Source organism: Tachysurus fulvidraco, chromosome 12 (genome assembly GCF_022655615.1).
Source record: "Tachysurus fulvidraco isolate hzauxx_2018 chromosome 12, HZAU_PFXX_2.0, whole genome shotgun sequence".
NCBI lineage: Eukaryota > Metazoa > Chordata > Actinopteri > Siluriformes > Bagridae > Tachysurus > Tachysurus fulvidraco.
In genome coordinates, this window is record NC_062529.1 from 8,608,884 (window position 1) to 8,623,774 (window position 14,891).

Sequence of the window (14,891 nt, forward strand, 5' to 3'; positions counted from 1 at the left end):
CTGTAGCGCGACTTTAACAGCTCTATTTCAAATTGAATAAAATTCCTTTAATAGGTTAAACAGAAATCTAACATCTCTATTATCTACATGATTTTCAAAATATTTTTACAGAACAGTTATACAAAATGAGATACCACTGGAGGATACCTCATGACTGAAAAAAAAAAATTTAATAGAATCTCCTTCTTTTTGAAGAAGACCATTCACATATATCAAATCTCAGGGAAAACATGTCAAGACAAAGCTAATGTCTACAAAGTGTACAATATGCACACTTAGAAGACAACTAAAAAGCAGTCATGTCTCTTTGTGAACAGTTAACATACACAGAGGGAAAAAATTAGACTCTTTGGGCTCTGGAGAAAGAATATCTCGGGTTGTGGATGACGGTCCAGAAACGCACGTCTTCAAAAGAAGACACTTTCTGGTAGTAAAGACATTTCAGTCCAGTTTGTACCATAAGAAGTGTCCTAAGGGCTAGTTGGGTGTCAGTTCATCAGTTAAATACTCAATTCTGATAAAACATCAGTAGATACTCTGTCTTACAAAAAAATCGTCTACAAACAACACACAAAGGGTGTTTTAAAGCGTTGAATGCTGCTGTCCTTATTGAAATGTCTTTCCAGATAGTCCGCTCACTGGTTGTTCTTAGCTTTAGCGTGCGTCAAAATGTGAGACTTTAGGTTGGTGGACTGAGCAAATTTCTTATTGCAGCCGTCAAACGGGCACACGTAGGGTCTGTCTCCAGTGTGAATACGCACATGTGTGCGCAAGTTGAAGTCCAGCGAGAAACGCTTTCCACAGCCCTCAAATGTGCACTGAAAGGAAAAAGAAAAGGCTGAAAAGAGTTGCGTTCTTTTTGCACACAAATGCTACATTCTTAAGAAGAATGTTTTAGTGTCAAAGACATGCTGCCCACTCCTACTGGTTTTCCCTGCAATGTGCCATTTTTGTTTTTTTTATTATTATTATTATTATTATTATTATTATTATTAACAACATGCTATTCAACTCAACTGAAAAGGTTCCAATAAGCAGAAATATATAAGCAGGAAAATGTATTTATGGAAAAGTGTCCTGAGAAAATGTAATTCGAATTTGGGGTTTGCATTATGTTTAAACACACTGGTATTATTTAACATACATACACAATTTGACGTTCGCTTGAATATATATCGCAAAACTAAAAACTCACCTGGAAAGGCTTTTCGCCGGTATGAACCAACTGATGTCGTTTCAGTTTGGAGCTTTCTACAAATGCTTTCCCACATTCAGCGCACACATGGACACGTGGTCCGTGTGTGTGCAAATGCTTCCTCATTGCAGAGTTGTCTCGGAACATTTTTGAGCAACCCTGGAAATCAATGCAAAACAAACAACTCAATCAACTCCAAATCAATGGCCTAAAGATAGTGTTAAATTCCCTTATTGGAAAAAACTTACTTAAAAATGCTATTTTATGTCATTATTCAAAAATAAAGGATATATCTGAGGCTTCTGCAGTAAGTGATGTACACTGTTAAAAGTGCTACACAAATAAAACTGAAGAAAAAAAAAACTTAAGTGAATAACGAGAGATTAATAACTGTCTAGAAACCACCAGTATTATTTAGCATGAATACAACACTGGTGCTTTGGATTTAATTGAAGAGGGAGAAGAACAAGAAAACTAACTAAATAAAAAAAAACAAATAGGTAAGTAAGTAAGTAAATAAATAAATCTAAAATTTTGTTTGTTCCAAATGACTTACTTTGTGTGGGCAGGCTATTGTTCTTGGTGAATCATCTTCCTTCATTTTTCGTGGTTTCATCCTGTTAAAATGAAAAAAAAAAATTAATATATATCTAAAGTTACACACTGTGTATCTTAAACTAAACTCACTAAATTGTATAATTCATGCAATGTCCTTATATACTCATTTGTTAATATAAGCTTGATATTCATAAAATCTATAGATTTAGAACTTGAAAAATTCACTTTTTAACTATTCAGGTTCCAACAGCAAAAAATCTAACAAGATGCACTACACTGTATTTTATTAATACGCTACTTACCAGCGATCCTACTACAAAATGTCTTAAAGCACTGCTCTTAGAAATAAATGCTTACCTAGCAAATTCTGCCAGCTGTTTGGGGTCGGACAAGTCGATGCCCGGGATTCCACCAGGTGGCAGCTTCTTGCCCGTCATGTATTCGGAGTAGTCTGGAGGGGAGTTCTCCCCTATTATCTGCTCCTCAACTACTGTCTCATGATCAATGTCCTTCTTATCATCTGCAACAAAGCCAAATAACAACATTAGAAGGAGCAAACAGAAGGTCAGGTATAAACAGTGTAAACTGATCATCATTGCTTTAAATGAGGGCAAAGTCATGACAAATCTGTCACATCAGGTTGAGTCCTGGTTTCATCAGGCTTTGAACAGACATGGGTTTAACGTGACACTGTCAATGCTACAATCACAACACTAAAGCAATTCAAGGGAGACCGAAACTAGTGTGTACAGGTAATATTTATATCATTTGGACACACAAACAGCAACAAAAAGCTTTTGGATTAGCAAATTTACTCAGGGAAAACCCTTTTTAGTACTAATTAGTAGTAAAACTGATTAATGCAAATTTGCATCTTTTAAATAACATTTATTTAACCTTTACTTAATCAAGAAGGGTTAGGATTGTTTTTTGTTTTTTTGAAGACTTGACAAAAAAATATGACATTTATACAAACCCTTTTCATTTAGCGTGTTATGACTAGGTCAGAATTACATTCACAACATTTAGCAGACACTGTTATGCAAAGTGACTTACATTTTTATTTCAATTTATACAACTAAGCAATTGAGGGGGTTATAATAAGGGCCTTAATCAGGGACCCAGCAGTGGCACTTTGGTGGACGTAGGATTCGAACTCACGACCTTCTGATCAGTAACCCAACACCTTAACCACTAGGCTACAACGTCCCAGTATCTACGCCCCTGTGACCAAGCACTTTAAATATATACTGCAACCTAATTAGTCGACATAGTTTCAGTCCTAAACCTGGACTATAAACAAAGCAAAAAAAAAAAAAATAAGGAGCAAAATTAAAGGCTGATTTTTTTTGTTATACGGCATTATAACCATGTAAGACGTTCATAACTAGCCATCCAAAGAAGACCCAAAAATAACAGCAATAATGAACGTTAAGCAAGCTAGCACTCGCCTATACAATCTTAATTTGGCGAAAAATGATCGCCTTTTAACAATTATTTTTAAAGTCACTCCCTTTCTTCAGGAGGACCGTGTTTTTGTGGTACATTCACCCGTATTCCGGCAACAGTCGCTTTTTTTTCCCTCGGTGACTGGTTATAGATTTAGAATTTCTGCGCGAGAATTTCACGCTGTCCAATAAGCAGCTCGCTAGAATTTATGACGAGCCAATTACATGACGCGAGGTGGGATTTAATGTGAATACGGGTAGGAAAAAACAACTGTGAGTAGAAGCCGTTGAGCAGAAGTGCGCCACTGAGGCCTTCTCTCAGCCTGCAGCAGGGCGCCTGTCGCCGTTCGCCGCCATCTTTCCCCGGCTGCAGAAACGCCATTTTCGGGCGGCCATAATGGTCTGGACGAATATGGCGGCGCCCATCAACACTTAAAACATGGCTTCCCATCAAAACAAAAACATTTCAAGCCGGTACAATACCTTAAAGTCTGTATTTATCGCTGTAAATAACGCCGCACTGCAAACTGTTTGATTCGCTCGCCTGCTGTGTGTGTTGAACAGCTCAGGGCCCACACGAGGCCCTCTTTTCAAACCATGAACAATGCAATAGGCAACTTTCAAAACATAAAACTTACCCGATGCCCACATAGTGACAGAAAATTCCCCTTCGAGCGTTTTTATCTGCACTTGCTTCTGTTCCCATTTTCGTCCACTCGCCTCTGTAGCGCCCAGAAAGCCTTTTTTAACCACTCTCTTGCCGCTTCCTTTCTTCAGGCGCCCCGTGTTTTTCCCAGACACAGTCACCAGAGTCTGCTCGATAAACTCTTCCTCCGCGGCTGGAACAGGGACCGGAATCAGAATTTGCTCCTCAAAGCCGTCGCTTGCATGAAGGTCCGAGTCGTCGCATCCCACCACTTCCTCTCGAGTCTGGACTAAGATCACCTCTTGGTGGTGGATGTGATTCGGGTCGTCAGAGACCAGCGGCTGCAGCGCGATCATGGACTGATGTTCGTCGTCGTCGTCGTCGTCTCCTCCGACCACCGTGGTCTCGATGGTCTCCACCTCGATTTCATGCAGCTCCACGATCTCCGCCGGCATCTCTGAGCCGTCCGTTTCTATGTACAGTGTCTCGCCAGACGCCATTCTGGATTGTTTTTTCGTCCAAACGGAACCAACTGGCTGTCGATTAGCTTTACAATCTTCCACACTGCCTCTCCGTCGCCTCCTACTAACACCCCCCTTCCTTACAATACCAACAACACAGACGACTGCAGTTGCCAGATTGTAATCAAACCCACACTTTGATAAGCTCTGGCTGCAATTTATGTGAATGTTCTACCAAAATGTGTGACAACACATGAAATTATGTACAAAATCTACTAATAACAAATATTACCATACCACTATTATTCAAACCATAGCCTATGAGTCAAGACATACCAACTGATCATAAAAATGGACTTGTGTGAAGGTTATGAATTATAAGACAATGAGTATACAGATTTTGTGTAATAAATATATTTTGATTTAAAAGAAAAAGTCGTGTAAATACAGTGCAGTTGAATTGGTATAAGTAATCAGGATATTTCTAAACTATACAAAATCAATAACAATATTAATAGAAATTTAACTTAAATTACATTTTAAACATTTCATCCATTCATCTATTTTCTTTATCGCTTATCCCCTGGGAACTTGGGGCACAAGGTGGGGAAACCATGGACAATGTACCAACCCATCACACACACACACACACACACACACACACACACACACACACACACACACACACACACACACACACACACACACACACACACACACACATTTTTATTCCAACGTTTCTGTTTAGACTGGAGGAACATGCAAACTCTATGCAAATAGAGGTGAAAATCATACCCTCCAAACCCCAGAGATAAAATGCTGAATAAATGCAGCACACTGAATAAATAATTAAATTTAAAGAATAATACATGGGATAATATATGACATCTTACTCTCTAAAATGAATGTACATTAAAATTATTTACTTTTGTAGTAGATCTTTTAAATGTGGCAAATATGACAATCCAAAATAAATGATAATAAATGCAGAAATCTAATAATCAAATCGAATTTAAGGCTATTTATGGTATGAACCAAAAGTCTGTTAAAAACTGAAAGGTGAAAAAAATCCAATCTGGCAACATGACAAGACAAACTACAGTTAGCGGTTAAAATTCATCCACTTTTTTCCCTGTGGTAGAACACCTTCGTAAACAATAGTATCTTTAGGCGTATTTCAGAATCTAGGCAAGGAAAATAAAGTATTGAGGCTTGAAAATAACATACGATAGGTAAGGTAAAAAAAAAAAATGAAATTAGACAAGTATCCATTTCACTGTTGCCATGAAGCCCACTGCTAAAAGACAGATACGTGTTTTTCCCTCACTGTTCATTGGTCAGTTTACCTCAACGGTTTACTGTAAATGTGTATAACTTTTAGTAGTTATACAGCGGGGCCATTAACTCGTAAACTAACGACAAACTGATGACTGAAATGTTAGAAAGAGTCCATTAAACCAAAGAATTCACTTTAACCAAAAATAATATTTAATGACATGAGACAGAATGTGGATATATTATAACGTGAACACACCACAGAACATTATGAACAGTGATTATTTCCCCCGGATATCATAGCTTGTTAATCAGAATACAGGTTCAGCTGTGATACAGCAGCCATGAAGCAGAGAGGACCTCCTGATCATTAACATAAGGCATTAACCAGTGGCCTACCATAAATGTGTAATGTCGTGTAATATAGTGTACAGTGTATAGTGTAATGTAGTGTATGCTAAGTGTATAGTCAGTGTATAGTGTAATATAGTGTATACTCAGTGTATAGTGTAATATTGTGTATGCTTAGTGTATAGTGTAATATAGTGTAATATAGTGTATTCTCAGTGTATAGAGTAATATAGTGTATACTCAGTGTATAGTGTAATATAGTGTAATATAGTGTATATTTAGTGTATAGTGTAATTTAGTGTATACTCTGTGTATAGTGCAATATAGTGTTTGCTCAGTGTATAGTTTAATATAGTGTAATATAGTGTATGCTCAGTGTATAGTGTATGCTTAGTGTATAGTGTAATATAGTGTATGCTTAGTGTATAGTGTAATATAGTGTATGCTTAGTGTATAGTGTAATATAGTGTATAGGACAGTGTATAGTGTAATATAGTGTATGCTTAGTGTATAGTGTAATATAGTGTATAGTCAGTGTATAGTGTAATATAGTGTATACTCAGTGTATAGTGTAATATAGTGTATGCTTAGTGTATAGTGTAATATAGTGTATAGTCAGTGTATAGTGTAATATAGTGTATGCTTAGTGTATAGTGTAATATAGTGTATAGTCAGTGTATAGTGTAATATAGTGTATACTCAGTGTATAGTGTAATATTGTGTATGCTTAGAGATTTAAGCACTTATGTATGTCGCTCTGGATAGGGGCATCTGCCAAATGCTGTAAATGTAAAATGTAAATGTAAATATAGTGTAATATAGTGTATATTCAGTGTAGGGTGTAATATAATGTGAGCTCAGTGTATAGTATAATATAGTGTATAGTCAGTGTATAGTGTAATATAGTGTAATATAGTGTAGACTCAGTGTATAGTGTAATATTGTATACGCTTAGTGTATAATGTAATATAGTGTATAGTGTAATATAGTGTATGCTTAGTGTACAGTGTAATATAGTGTAATATAGTGTATACTCAGTGTATTGTGTAATATAGTGTATGCTCAGTGTATAGCATAATATAGTGTAATATAGTGTATATTCAGTGTATAGTGTAATTTAGTGTATGCTCAGTATATAGCGTAATATAGTGTATGCTCAGTGTATAGTGTAATATAGTGTATGCTCAGTACATAGCGTAATATAGTGCATGCTCCATGTATAGCATAATATATAGTATACTCAGTGTATAGTGCAATATAGTGTATAGTGTAATATAGTGTATGCCCAGTGTATAGTGTAATATAGTGTATGCTTAGTGTATAGTGTAATATAGTGTATGCTCAGTGTATAGTGTAAAATAGCGTATGCTCAGTGTATAGAGTAATATAGTGTATACTCATTGTATAGTGTAATATAGTGTATGCTCAGTGTTTAGTGTAATATACAGTAGTGTATACTCAGTGCAGGGTGTAATATAGTGTAATATAGTGTGTGCTCAGTGTATAGTTTAATATAGTGTATTCTCAGTGTATAGCATAACATAGTGTATGCTCAGTGTATAGTGTAATATAGTGTATGCTCATTGTATAGTGTAATATAATGTAATATAGTGTATGCTTAGTGTATAGTGTAATATAGTGTATGCTCAGTGTATAGAGTAATATAGTGTATACTCAGTGTATAGTGTAATATAGTGTATGCTCAGTGTTTAGTGTAATATACAGTAGTGTATACTCAGTGCAGGGTGTAATATAGTGTAATATAGTGTGTGCTCAGTGTATAGTTTAATATAGTGTATTCTCAGTGTATAGCCTAATATAGTGTATGCTCAGTGTATAGTGTAATATAGTGTATGCTCATTGTATAGTGTAATATAATGTAATATAGTGTATGCTTAGTGTATAGTGTAATATAGTGTAATATTTATTATTTATTGTGGATTCGTTCCTTTCAAGAGGACATTTAAAGGGCTCCAAATATGTAATATGGCGACATTCAGTGGTCGTAATGTGAAATAATTCTAGAATCAGTTTGAATGTGCTTTAAAAAAAAAAAAAAAGTACACGACTCTGTAGTATTGAGACTGTGCTTATTAAGTAAGGGAAGGATGGGTTAGCCCTATGCATGACCTCTTTCCCTAGTCTATCCTGTTTTCCGCACTTGTAAAACAGGCAGCCTCGCCTGTTTTTGACAAAGCCATGAGCCTTATAGAGCTTGTGTAGTCACTCTGACACACCTTTGCAGCCTTATCAGCGAGGGCGTGTCCCCAAGGAGCGCACAGCGACAGGATTCACCTGAACTCACTACGCCACTACAGGAGGAGGAAAATGGGTAAAGCAGGTGTACGTGGGGACTTTGAATGGGCTTACGACGAGCAGCCGCACACATGGAGAAGAAAGGAGATTTTAGGTAGGTACACTGATAATGTAGTTATTACAGATTTGGAATTCTGTGATTGTGATAATTCTAAAAAAAAAAATAATAAAAATAAAATCGAACTTTATATATATAGGCTATATATAGGATATATACAAGGAAGGTGTTTCGGATATAGCCCCTTCATCGCTTGCTTTAATTTTGTTTTGCGTTTGTTCGTTTTTTATTCTTTGAACGTTTTTTGTTTATTTTTGTTTGGTAATCATAGTTTAGTATTTTGTCCCTTTCGGTGTCACTATACACTGTAACTTCCGCTCAAAACTTTACCGCCTGGATATTAGATCCTGTTTAACTCCTGTGTTTAACAAACTAGAAAGTGTTGATTACGCACTCCGTAGGCTCAGAAGGATTTCTAAGACTTACTTTCTTCCTTCTAGCTGAATGATAGATCAGCATTGTATAAAGTTTGGATGTTGTTTGACCCGCTCAGAATTGATTGGACTATTAAATTCATTCAGCAATTATCATGTCATTCTCAGGTGAGGATATAAAAATGGAAATGGATTATTATAGAACCTAAAGCGTGTGAGGTTGATCTGACTTTGTAAAATAGTAAAGTGCTATAGACTCAGATTTGCAAAGCACAGAGCTACATTTGCTTAGTTATTGTGTGCCTCTTAGACAAATATCATAAACTGTTAACCAGTAACATTCAATATCCTCACCTTTTCAGTTCATTTGCTGTCTTGCCTTGTGGAAAAAGAAAAATGCAGTCTGAGTGATTTTTATTCTCTGTAAACTGACTCCAGACAAATTGTACTTTGACAAGTGGAACAATTGCTGAATGGCCCAGGTGTGGTTGTTAGGAATTGCTTGGAAACTGTGATGGTACACACACACACACACACACACACACACACACACACACACACACAAAGCCTATTGGCATTAATGTCTAAAGTTAGTAGAGCAGAACTCTCTTCAGGACTGGTGAAATGCCACTTTACTGGGTTGCCAGTTTCTTAGTTACTGGATTGGTTTACCAAATCAACTAGCGATTCAGACTATGGATATATAAATATGTATACAACAATTTGCCAGTGTGAAGTGTAGGTCATAAAATATGCAATCTCTTCATTTTGGTGATCATAAGTATTATGCAAGAAAGAGTATTTTTGGCATTTGTGTATGATGAATAATTCACTTTTATATTCATAGTGGTTTCCCAGTTGTGGCTTTCAATAAACCTCTGCTGCTAACTGACACCGTTTGTTGTTCAAATATTTATAAAGCTGTGTTTTATCATCCCTTTGCAAACTGAATGAGACCTCTGAGTCAAAAATGGCTAGTGTTTTCTTTTTTAGTTATACTCAGGGTCTGGAAGGTGTGTAAAAAATGATTCAACCACAATCATTTTACACCTTACCTGAAGACTTTAATGCTCATTAAAGCTGATTCATGGTGCTTGAAGGTCATTAGCTGAAGTGTCATTTCAAGAGAACCGTATTTTCTGTCAAAGAACTGTCAATATTTTCACGGAGCTTTGTGCGAAAGAGACATTTTAGTCACATTCAGGAATTATGATGTAATAAATCAACACTGACAACATGGGAGTAAAATAGCTGTGATAATCATTTACATGCTCAATAATTATTTATCTGGATGAATACTAAAGTGAAAGCTGATGTTTTTATGCAAGTTTTTTTTTTCCAAAATAGCTTTATTATGATGTTTTAAGGAAGGTGTGCTTTCTAATTTTCTTGGTTACAAACAACAAAAGAATGTTGCACACATTGCACTGGCATTTGTTCAGCCCTCCTGTTATTGGAAATTTTGATATATATACAAGACAGTGGTGAAAAAGGTAAAAAAAATATATATATATATATATATATATATACATACATGCACATTATTACACATTATATAAATATATGTTTGAAAATATTTATTTTTTATTTATCACATTGTCAAATTAAGCTGGGAGTGTGTGAGAGAAAATATATAGTGTGGCACAGCAGTGTGCAGTTTAGACCGACAAAGGGCTTTCAGTAAAGTCCATGTCCCCTGCATCAGCAAATGGCTGCAGTACAATTTGTGGTGTTGCAAAATCCAACCTACATTTTTGGCACAATCAGGACACAAAAAAAGATGAGAAGCCCTGGAGTAATTGGTTAAAAAAATTGTCAAATTATATGGACAGGTACTCGTACTCCTACATTTACTTATACACTTTACTCATATTTTGAGTCACTGGTGAGGTAACTTCCGATCATAAACTGTGCCTAAACCTGAAACTGTGACCCCATAACAACCCTACTTACCCATCAGTAGCCTTGTTACACGCTAAAAGACTTTGAGTTAATTGAAGAATACACCACTAAAGTAATACTTCAAAAACTAGGTCTGGTTGAGTTCAGGGAAAGTTTTGCCCAAATTAAGTTTAATGTATCGCTGTTATTTTCATGTCTAAACAAAATGGTATAGACATCCTTTGCAGGGAAATAAAATAAATTACCATTAAACTTTCCTTCTTGGGGGGAAAAAAGTACAATATTAAAATTTGACATATTTAACAAAGTAGTCCATTCAAATAATATGGTTTTACTAATAGTGACACAAAGCTACCCAATGGATTTTGAATGTATTCAAATTGGACAAGTCCAGATGGTACTATTTTTGTTTGCTTGCTTGCTTACTATTATTAGTAGGATTCCCTTAAAAAAGAGGTTATTTGGGGTTTCTTAATTAGGAATGGAAAAATCAGAGGGCTCAGGTGAACTGTGAGTACACCTATGGTACAGAAAGTAAACTGAAATCTTCAGTTTGCATACAGAATGCATGCAAACTCTAAGGGTGAGTGTAAGGCCTGGTTTTCGAGAAACAGTGATTGTAAGTTTATTTGTTGTCATAGAGCGAATATATATAATTAACTATGTTTGTAAAGGATCTAAAATGAGTGTCATGTGACATGCAGTCACATGACCAAGTGCTCTGAATAAACAAAAGGCAGAGGAGCAACAAATGTGCTAATTAAAGAAAGCACAACAGCAGGAGTCTTGTCTGCCCCACGGGGAGTGTGTTAACCACTGCTTCCTGAGTTGCATTTCCATGTAGTTTCCAGGTTACCTGCACCTGCAGTAAAAATGACAGCAGGATTAATGTCAGTGTATAAGGTTTTGACTTTCTTTTCTCACTTTACAGCCAAGTATCCACAGATCAAGGCTTTGATGGGTCCCGATCCCCAGCTGAAGTGGGTGGTGTCTGGAATGGTACTCACTCAATTTGTGGCATGTTACTTAGTCCATGAGTTGTCTTGGAAGTGGTTGTTTTTTTGGGCATATGCCTTCGGTGGCTGTATAAACCACTCTTTGACCCTGGCCATCCATGACATCTCTCACAACATCGCATTCGGGAACAAGCAGGTGCGCTGGAACCGGTGGTTCGCCATGTTCGCCAATCTTCCCATTGGCCTACCATACTCGGCCTCCTTCAAGAAATACCACATCGACCACCACCGATACCTTGGAGGAGATGGCCTGGACGTGGACATCCCTACAGACATAGAAGGCTGGTTCTTTTGTACACCTGCAAGGAAGATACTCTGGCTCTTCCTCCAGCCTTTATTTTATGCACTGCGGCCTTTGGTGGTGAACCCAAAACCCGTGACCAGACTTGAGATGATGAATGCAGTCATACAGTTCGCAGCAGATATTCTTATCTACTATATGTGGGGACTCAAACCGATTGTGTACCTTATCTCAGGATCCATTCTGTGCATGGGCCTGCATCCCATCTCTGGACACTTCATTGCCGAGCATTACATGTTCCTGAAGGGCCATGAGACTTACTCGTACTATGGCTGTCTGAATTTAATCACTTTCAATGTGGGATACCATATGGAGCATCATGATTTCCCAAGCATCCCTGGTAGTAAGTTACCTGAGGTGAGTGTCTTGTATACACTGTTCCCAATATTCCCATAAAGACTTGGTATGACAATCTTGTGTGTGTGTGAGAATTACATGGTGTCATCATATGGCTGGTCTTATAAGGTAAGAATGTAATTCCCGAACAGGTCTAAGTATCTACATTAACAATGATAATAAACATCACATTAACTACATAGAAAGAGAGAAATTTATAGTACGGCAGCTTGTTTATGGTCTAAACTACAAATAAATTAAGTGGCTCTCCTAGATATGTGTTTATCTGACAAGATATATATATATATATATATATATATATATATATATATATATATATATATATATATATATATATATATATATATATATATATTGCTACAGCAATCATTGTATTATTTCTGATAATCTGAATGTTATGAATATGCAAACCCATCTTCAGATACATTTCAGCTGTACTTCCTGCAGTGCCTTCAGTTTACCAGTTTTGTTTACGTAAACTGAAATGCCAGGTATTGTTTTAGGATACATACTCTTGGGGTGTGTGACACAGTGTAGAATTGCATACTTTGGATGATTTGACAGTATATATATATAATTATAATGAATATATATAATGAATATATATATATATATATATATATATATATATATATATATATATTCATGTATATGTATATGTATATGTATGTGTATATATATGTATGTATATAACGAAGGTGAATACAAACAACACAGGCTCTTATTCTTCACTTTCAGTCCTATTCATATTATTATGTGAAATCTTTTCTCCTTTCATTACCAGGTGAAGAAAATAGCATCAGAGTATTATGATTCATTACCGCAGCACACCTCCTGGATACGAGTTCTCTGGGACTTTGTGTTTGATGACAGCATTGGCCCCTACGCAAGAATCAAAAGAGAATACAAACTGGCCAAACAGGAATAAGTTGTACTGTTGGTGCATTTTTCTCACAGAGCCGCTATTTAAACGGAAAAGAAGAAAAGCTGGACAAGCCTGCTGAACCGGTAGAAACACGTTTAAACTTTAGAGTACACTTTTTCAGGGGTTTAGATGGTCAATTCCATGGAGTTGAGTTTTCAGCTACTGTTGGTTAGAATCAGTGGCTGCTGAGATGTTTATAGATATTTTTTGTGCTAACCAGCCACTAAAATGTCTTCTCATCAGTGAGAAAGCATACTGTTATTTAGACATGCAAAATATTCTTTTTTTTATATAGGCTGTCATTCTAAAGCTGCAGTATCCTGTAATTAATCGGTAAGTTGAATAATAATCTGAGTCATGCGTTGAAAGTGAAGGTGTGAATCAACCTGGATATGATACCATGCAATTGCTGAATTAAAAAAAGCATTGCTAATTTATTTGAAGCCTACATGTATAAGGTCTTGTGTTTTTCTTAATGTATGTTGGATTCTGAGTTTTCAAAAAAAGCTGTTTGTAATGGCCCGTATTTATCAAAACTGGGTAAGGTCAAATCTTATTACAAAGTATTAAAAATTCTGTATTGCACATATGAATACATTTCCAGATGTCATTTGATCTGTGTAATCGAAGGTGGAATTTAAATGGTGGTGTAATATTTAAACAAAGCAAAGAAAGCTTTATTTACAGCTGAATGAGTACAATCTATAACGATCAGTTACAGTAAGTACTGTGCTCAAATCTGCTCTTAGCTGTTGAGGCATGAACTCCCCAAGACCTCTGAAGGTGTGTTGTGGCACCAAGACACCCTAAGCAGATTTTATATGCTTTGTAAATTGTGAGGTGTGACCTCCATGGATCAGATTTGTTTATCCAGCACATCCCATGGATACGTCATCAGATTTAGATCTTGGGGAAATACACAGGACAAGTAAACACAATGAACTCGGGTTTCTTAATGCACTATTGACGATAGTTAGTAAGTGTATCAATTACACTTACACTGTTTTAAATAAAACAAAATCCAAACTAAAGTCTTTTAGTATTTATTCAAGATGGGAAGTTGACTCACTTTATAATAAATTTCTAAATAAAGCTTTGATAAATTTCTAGAACAAATAAAAAGCGAGCACGGTACAGAGTTCACCTGACTAGCTGCAGGTCAAATTGGATAACAGTATCTTTTTTTTTCTCTTTCTACCGATCACATTGCAATACTGTTTTTAATTCACTATGAACATGTATTTGGATTTATACTGTAATGCACTTAATGTAATTTGATGGTGTGGTATTGCATTTTGATTAGATAACTGCAATTTGTTTAAATATTACACTCAAATGTATACACGTCAGCTCAGAGATGAGTTTGATCATACATGTTTACCAAAGATGAAACTGATGAATACGGAAATTTCGCATACACTCATTTTATGATCAGATTTGACCATACACAACAACTGATGAATACTGGTCAGTGTGAGGAGTGTTAAAAAAAAATGTATATCAAATATCGTTACAAAAATTGTTCTTTAGAATTATATAAGATACTTTCTACATTTTTTTTTACATAAAAAAACTAATATATATGTAATATTTTAAATTTACAAATGAAATATAGTATTAAGTGATTTTTATCATCTATTTTTATCAGTGTGAAAATACTTGATAAAATAAATGAAACGAATATTTCTCTTCAGTTTGACTTTGTGCA

General features: G+C 35.8%; 2 protein-coding genes across 4 annotated transcripts; one reads left to right on the forward strand and one right to left on the reverse strand.

Moving 5' to 3' along the window:
- Positions 1-25: 25 nt before the first annotated feature.
- yy1a (YY1 transcription factor a) lies at positions 26-4,588 on the reverse strand. Its single transcript, XM_027172555.2, has 5 exons — positions 3,840-4,588; positions 2,111-2,273; positions 1,752-1,812; positions 1,196-1,354; positions 26-818 (listed from the first exon to the last, which is right to left on the reverse strand). Exons 1-5 carry the CDS (start codon positions 4,345-4,347, stop codon positions 636-638), a joined length of 1,074 nt encoding a protein of 357 aa, XP_027028356.1. The 5' UTR covers positions 4,348-4,588; the 3' UTR covers positions 26-635.
- An 830-nt stretch (positions 4,589-5,418) lies between these two features.
- degs2 (delta(4)-desaturase, sphingolipid 2) lies at positions 5,419-14,876 on the forward strand. Of its 3 annotated transcripts, XM_027172403.2 has the most exons (4): positions 5,419-5,540; positions 8,180-8,344; positions 11,516-12,258; positions 13,043-14,876. In XM_027172403.2, exons 2-4 carry the CDS (start codon positions 8,263-8,265, stop codon positions 13,184-13,186), a joined length of 969 nt encoding a protein of 322 aa, XP_027028204.1. In that variant the 5' UTR covers positions 5,419-5,540; positions 8,180-8,262; the 3' UTR covers positions 13,187-14,876. The 3 variants fall into 3 exon arrangements, with proteins under 3 accessions (XP_027028204.1, XP_027028203.1, XP_027028205.1); XM_027172402.2 differs by lacking the exon at positions 5,419-5,540 and having other exon boundaries at positions 7,978-8,344; XM_027172404.2 differs by lacking the exons at positions 5,419-5,540; positions 8,180-8,344 and adding an exon at positions 8,681-8,850.
- The last annotated feature ends 15 nt before the right edge of the window (positions 14,877-14,891 follow it).